At 53.5% G+C, this 8,886-nt stretch overlaps 1 protein-coding gene across 1 annotated transcript; it reads right to left on the bottom strand.

Moving 5' to 3' along the window:
- Positions 1 to 4,935: 4,935 nt before the first annotated feature.
- Positions 4,936 to 6,495, bottom strand: LOC123130659 (serine/threonine-protein kinase OXI1). The gene has a single exon (XM_044550490.1). The coding sequence runs from the start codon at positions 6,340 to 6,342 to the stop codon at positions 5,041 to 5,043; it is 1,302 nt and encodes a 433-aa protein (XP_044406425.1). The 5' UTR covers positions 6,343 to 6,495; the 3' UTR covers positions 4,936 to 5,040.
- Between the last annotated feature and the right edge of the window lie 2,391 nt (positions 6,496 to 8,886).

Genomic DNA, 8,886 nt, shown 5'->3' with positions numbered 1-8,886 from the left:
CCGTCCTTCTCCTTTGGAGCTGCGCCACAAATACAACGTACGCTCCATATCCATCCGCAAGGACGGCGAGGTGCAAGTCGACTGCAATCCTTTCCCTAGGAGCCGCACCACAAGTACAATGTACGCTCCATCCCTACCTGCAAGGGAGACGAGGTGCAGGTCGACCGCGGCCCTCTTCTTCGAGCTACGCCACAAATACAACGTGCGCTCCATCCTTGTCTGCAAGGACGACGAGGCGCAGGTCGACTACAACCTTCTTCTTCGAGCTGCACCACAAATACAAGGTACGCTCCATCCTTGTCCGCAAGGACGACGAGGCACAGGTCAACTGCAACCTTCTCCTTCGAGCTACGCCACAAATACAACGTGCTCTCCACCCTTGTCCGCAAGGACAACAAGGCACAGTTCGATTGAATTCTCCATTTCAAGGCTGCATCTCAAGCATGGAGGTCATTCCAAATAGGGAGCAGATTCCAAAAGCAATCACAAGCATATTCAAAAGTAGTTCAGATAAATCCTAAAGTTCCAAGCGACAAATCAAAAGTATTCGAGCATCAAGCCCGAAGGAGTTTAATGGTTACAGCAACCACTCGGCATTCCGAGGCAAATTTAAGACAGGTTTAAATCTCATAGTTTGTTCACTCGGCAGGAGGAGGGCTGGCGGGTTCGACGAATTCGTCCAAGTCGATTCCATCTGCGATCCGAGTGGCAGCAGCGATGAAAGTCTCCATAAAGGACTGGAAGTCATGCCTTTTGGTGTTGGCGACCTTGATCGCCACCAGCTTGTCTTCACGAGCTTCCTTGCAGTGGACCCTTACCAAGGACAACGCCACGTCAGCACCACACCGGGCAGAGGACTTCTTCCACTCTTGCACTCAACCAGGAATCTCGTTGAGCCGAGTCATCAGAGATTTGAGGTCATTTTGAAGCGTCACCCTTGGCCGGAGTGATGAGTCGATCCGTGAAACTGCCACCTTCAGACGAGCGAGGTAACTTGTGACGCTAGCAACACGGGATTCCAGTCGAAGCACATTCATGGCAGCCTCGTCGCCGACCAGAGAAACGATAGGGTCTAAACCCGTCTTGATCCGTCCAGTTTCCTCGTCAAAGTTTTGGCAGAATTCTGCAGTCAAAGAGTTAGTGAGTCGACTAGATAGGATTAACTTGCAAGCAGTAAAGCAGTCGGATTAAAAGGAGTACCTTCCAGCATAAGATAGAGCTTCTTGGTAAGAGTTCTCAGATAGGCTTCCGTGTCATTTCTCTTACGGACTGCGGACTCTAGCTTCTCATTCAGAGCAATCTCATCCTTCTTCAGACGAGTTACCTCTCGGTTGGACTCATTGAGAGAGGACTTCAGCTTGTTTACTTCTCCTTCCAACACTCCTACCGAAGCCAGCTTCTGGTCTGCAAGGGCAGTCTTATCTTGAGCTTCCTTCTGCGCAGATGCAAGGTCCAAGTCCTTCTTCTCTAGAGCCAACCTCATTTTCTCTGCAAAAGAAGCAATCGGATCAAACAAGAGATCGAAGAAATATCTTAAAAGACGATCGACGTGAACAGTCGACAGGCAGTTACCTTCCATACCAGCAGCTTCATCTTGAGCTTTCTTCAACTTTTATTGGGCCAGCTCCAAGTCGAGGTTGAGTTGCCTCTTCTTCTCCTCAAATTTGGCAAACTTAGAAATGAGAGTACAAGATTTCTGCAGAAGGTAAAAGACGTGTCAATTGACAGGATCAAAGAGTATTTACTTCCGAGTGAATAAAACTTAAAAGTTTACTCAGACCCATGTCGACTGCCCGCAGTCGACTGCGGTCTTGGGGACTACACCCAGCGGGTGCACTTGGCGTGCCCCCACTGATTCAGACCCCGCTCGACCGGTCCGCCCGGATTGATTAAAAAAGAATAAAGAGAAAAGAATTATTCAGAGCCCGGCCGACTGCCAGCAGTCGACCGTGGTCTCGGGGACTACACCAAGTGGGTGCACTTGGCGTGCCCCCACTGGTTCAGATCCCACTCGGCCGGTCAGCCCGGGTCGAGTGGAAGAAAGGAAAGGGAAAAGTACTCAGACCCCAGTCAACTGCCCGCAGTCGACTGCGGTCTCGGGGACTACACCCAGTGGATGCACTTAGTGTGCTCCCACCGGTTCAGATCCCACTCGCCCAGGCCGAGTGGAAGAGCGCAAATGCTAAATACAACAAAACACCCAGCGGGTGTACAGATTCGACGCAAACAATAAGAGATTGTATGAAAGAAAATATTTCAGGTAGCATATCCTAATGGAATAAGGTCAGTCGAAAGCCTACTTACCTGGACATTGGCCCGAAGAGCCGCGCTGGCATCGTAAGCAGCCTGGCTGTTCTCGTGCACCATCTTCATCCGCTCCATCATACGTTAGCCTGACGGATGGCCTCCGCAGCCGTGTCTGAATGGCTTTCCGGAACATGGTAGTTGGTGAAGAAGGGAGCAGATGACCCAGGTGCGGCATCTTGGAGCTCCGAAGCGTGAGGTTGGACGACTGAAGGAAACACCGGTACAATCGACGGTGCGGGGCCCTCACTCGACAATGGGACAGCAAAAGTTATAGAGGCCCCACCTGCATCTTCAGATTGCTGGACGGTTGATGTTGTCATCGGTCCCTGCTGAGACGTCTTACCAGCTGCTACTTTTTTGTTCTTTCTGGGCCTAGGGGCCACATCTTCATCATCATCCGGAAGCTCGATAACGTTGGGTGGGGCTGCAAATAAATCAGTCGACCCCAGGTGAATCGCCAGAATTTGATCGACCAAATAATCAAGAACAAGATCATGAGAGTTCTACCTGGGTTGGAGGTAAACGCGTCTTCCATTCCTCGTCTCGGTATTGGTAGGAAGAAGTTCCAGAAGTAGCAGCACTGCAAATGTCAACATTCAGTCGGTTATGTTCTGTTGCTCGAGTCGACCAAAAGATCGGGTCAGATGATTACCCGGAGATGGTGGGGATGGTCACTTTGATTCTGGGCAAAGTCTTTGGTGGTTTGAAAGATGTGGCCTTCAATGCTTTCGGCGCAGGAGGCGGCGCAGTCTTTAGCTGTTTCGATACCTTCTCAGTCGGCACCGGAGAAGACGTCCGAGGGCGCTTCGAAGATTGCCCAGTTGGTGCAGCCGCCAGGTCAGGGGTGCTCGCCGGGTCGTGAACGTGCTTGGACCTCCTCTCTATGCGAGGAGGCGAGTCAACCTCTTCTTCATCACTCGAGTCGTCGCTCTCCTCATCCTCCTCTGCATCCGAGTGCCACTCGCCACTCTCGCCCCCGCTCGCCCCTTCCTCGACATTTTGCTCTTGCACTCCATTGGGCATCGAGTACATATCAATAAGAGCTTAAAAATACAATGAACAAAAGAAACACAGTCGACCGTCAACAAGATGTTACATAGTGAATCAAGAAGACACTCGACAATGCAGAATCATACCTGTTCCGGCTGGCGCAAATTGTCGAATGGAATCACCCTCCTGGACCCCCGGGGATTATCTTTGTTGCCGGTGATTCCTCTCAGCCACTTCTCCACTGTGTCCTCACTGACGTCCTCCGGGTGGATCCGAGTGGAATCCTCGAGTCCCGAGTACATCCACATCGGATGGCCACGGGCTTGGAGTGGTTGGATGCGTCGACTGAGAAAGACCTCCAGCAGGTCCATACCAGTCACTCCGTCGCGGACAAGTTGGACGACCCGCTCGATCAACACCTTCACCTGCGCCTTCTCTTCCGGGATCACCCTCAAGGAGGAGGGCTTCTCCACTCGAGCCAGGGAAAAGGGGGGAAGTCCAATCGACTGACCCGAGGTCGGCTGATCCTTGCAGTAAAACCAGGTCGACTGCCAGCCCCGGACCGAGTCGGGAAGGATCATAACTGGGAAGGTGCTCTTGTTCCTCATTTGAATTCCAAGGCCCCCGCACATCTGTATCACGTGCGTCCTCTCGTCACTCGGGTTGGCCTTCTTGACCGTCTGGGAGCGACATGTGAATATGTAGTTGAAGAGACCCCAGTGCGGTCGGCAACCCAAGAAATTCTCGTACATTGACACGAAGGCAGCATGGTACACGATGGTGTTTGGAGTAAAGTGGTGGAGTTGAGCCCCGAAGAAGTTCAAAAAACCACGAAAAAAAGGGTGGGGAGGCAAAAAAAACGCGGTCGACATGAGTGGCGAGGAGAACGCACTCACCCTCCTGCGGCCGTGGCTCGGTCTTGTTTCCCGGGAGTCGCGCCGATTCGTGGGGGATCAGTCCCCCCTCAAACAGATCGTCGATGTCGTCTTGGATGATCGTCGAGCGGATCCAGTCGCCCTGGATCCAGCCCGGCGGCAGGCCGGACCTTGACGAGGATCCACCCTGGCTGGTCCTCTTTCCTTTCGCCTTCGCCGTCGCCTTCTTTGCACGCTCCAACGCAACCGTCTTCTCCTTCCCCATGGCAGTGAATCGAGTCCGAGCGGGGCTACAACGCCGAGAGCGGAAACAGGCGCAGCGGAGAAATCTGAGGAAGAAGAAGGAGAATGAGGGCGCACTGTTCAAAAGCCCGGTCCGGTGCCTTTTATGAGGACATTTCCGAGTGACTGACTTGTAGGCCTGGACGATCTTATCAAATCCCGCAACAGTCGCGCGCGTGATACGTGGCAAAAAAAGTGGCGCGGGGATCGAGATGACCTGCCTAATCGGTCTCGATTACCGCGGCCTCCCCCATCCGGCGCGCTTCCCAAAATTCAAATCCCGCGAAATCCACGGACAGCAGAACAATTTTTCAGACGGAGAGTGCTTGCTCGGGGAGCAACGGCAAGGAGAGCTGCACGCCCTCATCCCGCTCCGGTGTGCATACTCTTCATTAAGTGGTCTGAAGATCTCGTTGTAATTTCTTTTACTTTTTGGGTGCTTTGTACTACTTTAGATCCTTCGATACAAATTCCGAGGTCCTTTTAGCAAAAATAATAATAATATAAAAACCAATAAACTTAAAGAACAATTGTTAAAAAAAACTTAAACAAGGATAACGGTGCTTCCACTGGCACGGGTGTTCATCTAAAAGAATATGGAGAAATCGCTGTCGCCGCCGTCAGGCTTTTCTTCGGACGTGCGAGTGGCACTCAAGGCAAACGTCTCATGCACAACCTTCTCTACGTCGAGCGTCTCCGCCTCTGCCCCCGAGTCGGCACTGTCGTCGTACGGCATCGGGATAAACGGAGGCCGTGCCACGTCGAGGACGCGGTCCCAGCACACGCCACGGAAGAAGGCGTGCCGCTTCACGCCGTTGGCGCCGAGCCGCTTGCCGGAGTCCTTTTCCAAAAGCCGGGCGATGAGGTCGCGCAGTGGCGTCGGCTCGCCCGGCAGCTCCGGCTGGGCGGTGAGCACGCGTTGGAACGTCTCCCGCCGGCTCCGGCCACGGAACGGCGTGCGCCCATACAGCATCTCGTAGAGCACCACCCCGAGGCCCCACCAATCGACCGCGTAGTCGTGCCCGCTCCCGGCCACAACCTCGGGCGCCACGTAGTACTCCGTCCCCACGAACGAGTTCGACTTGGCCGGCGTCGTCCCCGCGCCTGGCGACGAGCAGCAGGAGGACGACGAGGCGGGAGAGGCCGCCCTGGAGGTGGTGGAGGAGGAGGACGACGACTCCGGCGAGGCTGCCCGGCGAGAGGAGAAGTGTCCGAAGACCAGTGTCTTGTTGTTTTTGCGCTTGCAGCGACGTGAAGAATTAGAAGAAAGCGAGCTCCCGGGTGATGGAGAATTAGTGTCAGGCGGCGGCGGTGGCAACGGCGGGGGTAGGCTGGTGGAGAGGTCGAAGTCGACGAGCATGATATGGCCAGAGCCCTGGATGAGGACGTTATCCGGCTTGAGGTCACGGTACACGACACCGAGGCCGTGGAGGTGCTCGAGCACGAGCACCAGCTCCGCCGCGTAGAAACGGATGGCGGCGTCGGAGAACGCCCGCCCGGCCTGGCGGCGGCGGAGGGAGTTAAGGTCCCCGCCGGCGCAGCGGTCGATGGCGAAGCCGACGACGGCTTCGGTGGCCACGACGCCGCGGAGCGAGGGCAGGAGCGGGTGGCGGACCGCCAGCAGGACGTCGCGCTCGAACCAGATCCTCCGGAGGCCGTCGCCGCCAGGTGCTGGCCCGCCCGCGGCGCTCTTTTGGCGCGCGGCAGCGCGGGACATGGCCTTGAGGGCCATGGGCTGGTCGGGGGAGCAGCCCCCGCCTGCAGCTGCCGCGACAACGGGTACGACGTGGAAGACCACGCCCCTCGCGCCGTGGCCAAGCACCGACATGGCCCTGAGGTCTGCCAGGCTCAGCTGCGGCGGCGGCGGCATGGGCGCCGTGCTCACCATGGCACGCGGCGGCGTGCAGCAGAGCTGAATCGGGAAGCGCGAGCATGCACTGCACTAGGCGCGACGCAGAAGCGAAGCTAGTGTCGGGGTTTGGGTTTAGAACCTTACAACGCTCGTCACTAGCATGGGCTTTTGCTTAAATTAACAAGCTCATTAACGAGCGAAGAGACACGGGCGAAGGTTACGGCACAGCGTGATCTATTATAGCCGAACAGAGACAGCAGCTCACAACGGCAACAGACGTGGGGAAAAGGCAAGAGCAAGAAGCGGGCGGCGTCCGGTCCGTCTGCATCAGGATCGATACGAATCCCCCAAGGGCCTGAACAACATTCACGGCACGTGAAATCACAGCTCTATCTTGTAGCGTCCTCCGTCCTGACGATGGTTACCGTCGTCCTCCGTCCTGATGATGGTTACCTTGCAACGCCGCCTGCCTGCTCACGTGTGACCTGTGTGCCTTCCCGGCCGGCCCGAGGCCACGTCCGCGTCAGTAACGAGCAAAGCCACAGCTCTGCCCGTGTTGCTTCTACGGCTTCCAACTGTCCAACAACCGTCACGAGAACGCCAAAGATAGATATGCAACGCAAAGGCAAACCTCCGTACGGGAACCTTTTCATGTGTTCTCTTTTTGGTGTTTGATTTGAGGGAGGCAGTTAACCGATCGAGCAAGCGTGGAAGGATTGGAACTTTGGGAGCAAGACCTCTAGTCCCACCTCGCCATGGTTAGAGCATCTACAAACGCAATACCCAAAAGCCGACCCCTGAACCCCCACGAACGCACCACACATAGTGACCAGACACCACAACAAAACATCCTCCACAACCATGAAACTCAAATTTCATAACTCAAATACATAGCACCTATGCAAAATAGAAATCTACGTACTACATACATAGGTAAAAACTACACATCGTCGAAGATCTCGACGATCTCCATGTCGGCGCCGAGTAGACGGGCAAGTGCGGAAGCTCCAGGGCCTCCTTCGTCTGCGCCTTCTTGTCCAGTTCGGCGAATGCCCCAGTCGCCGTCTGTTTTTGTCGGATGAACTATTGGTTGGCCTCGACGTAGACCTCGTTCTGGATGGACTCGAGGATGGCGGTCTGCTCCGCCGTCTTCATCGCTTGGGTGGCCTCGTACTCCGTCATGGCGAAGCCCGCAGTCGGCAACACCTCCTCCTCCTCCATGGGCTCCGCTTGCGTGAGCCGCTTCCCCTCCTCCTCCCCTGCCTACTCCTCCTCCTCCTCCTCCTCCTGATCCTCCGACGGCTCCGCGAATCTGGAGGACGGCTGGCGGCGAACCAAGCAGCCCGCCTCGCCTGGATTTGCTCCAGCAGCTGCCCCCTCGGCTTCGGAGTGAGCATGGCGTAGATGGTGATCCGGCGCCTCGGCATCGCAAGCGGCAGACGAAAGTGGAAGTGCCGGCGGCGGAGAGGAGAAAGGGGAAGAAATGGGCGGGCTAGGGTTCTGTTGCCGCCATCCGACTTAAACAGCCGGCTTCCTCCCTCGGGTGGCACACTGGAGCGACCCCACACGACGCGGAGATGAGGAGGCGCCTGTCTGACTAACAGTCTCTACGCATCCCCGCGTGGGTCCTATTAGTCAGTCCTACGTGACGGGCGTGCCCGGGCGTGACTATTCCTCGCGTTCAGCGAGACAGGAGCGACCCCTCGCTGAAGGCAAACGCCACTTGGGCCAGCCCACGCGCGCGGGATGCACCTGCCCGTTACCTGTTTGTGTTTTTTTCTTTTTTTCTTTTTTTACATTTGTTTATAATTTAAAATATTCTAAACAAATGTTGAACGAGTATTTAAAAAATGTTGAACGAGTATTTAAAAATGTTGAATAAATATTTAAAAATGTGGAAGGAGTATTTGAAAAATGTTGAACAATTATTTGAAAATATTGAATGAGTATTTAAAATGTTGAACAAGTACTTGAAAAATGTTTAATTAATTATTTAAAATGTTGAACAAGTATTTGAAAAATGCCGAATAAGTGTTAAAAAAATGTTGAACGAGCATTTGAAAAAATGTGGAACAACTATTTAAAAAATATTGAACAAGTATTTGTAAAAATGTTGAACAAGTATTTAAAGAAATGTTGAGCATATGCATATAAAAATGTTGAACAAATATATGAAAAAATGTTGATCTTGTATAAAAGAATGTAGAATTAAAAAGAAAATAAAAAATCAACAAATATGAAAAGATAGAAGATGAAAAAAGAAATAAAAGAAAAGAAAACGAAAAACAAAGAAAACAAAAGAAAAAACCAACAAATATGAAAAAATCGGAGAAGAAAATAGAAATAAAAGAAAGCAAAAACAAAAAACGGAGAAAAACGGGCTCAGATTGCCTCTAGTAGGTCGTGATCCTAGTACTAACCGGTAACTGCAAGCTGGCGCACTGGTTAGCAGCGTTGTTATTCCCTGCGCGACCACGGCACTCATTTTCTTCCCTTTTCCATGTCCGGTCCTCCTCATATCTACGAGTGCCAGTCAGTTCGGGCGTTTCGCCCGGCTATGAAGAGTCTGGTCGGGTGGCT

The sequence above is a fragment of the Triticum aestivum genome, chromosome 6A (assembly GCF_018294505.1).
Source record: "Triticum aestivum cultivar Chinese Spring chromosome 6A, IWGSC CS RefSeq v2.1, whole genome shotgun sequence".
NCBI classification, from domain to species: Eukaryota; Viridiplantae; Streptophyta; class Magnoliopsida; order Poales; family Poaceae; genus Triticum; species Triticum aestivum.
The sequence above is the reverse complement of the archived record's forward strand: the minus strand, read 5'-3'. Positions and strand labels throughout refer to the sequence as shown.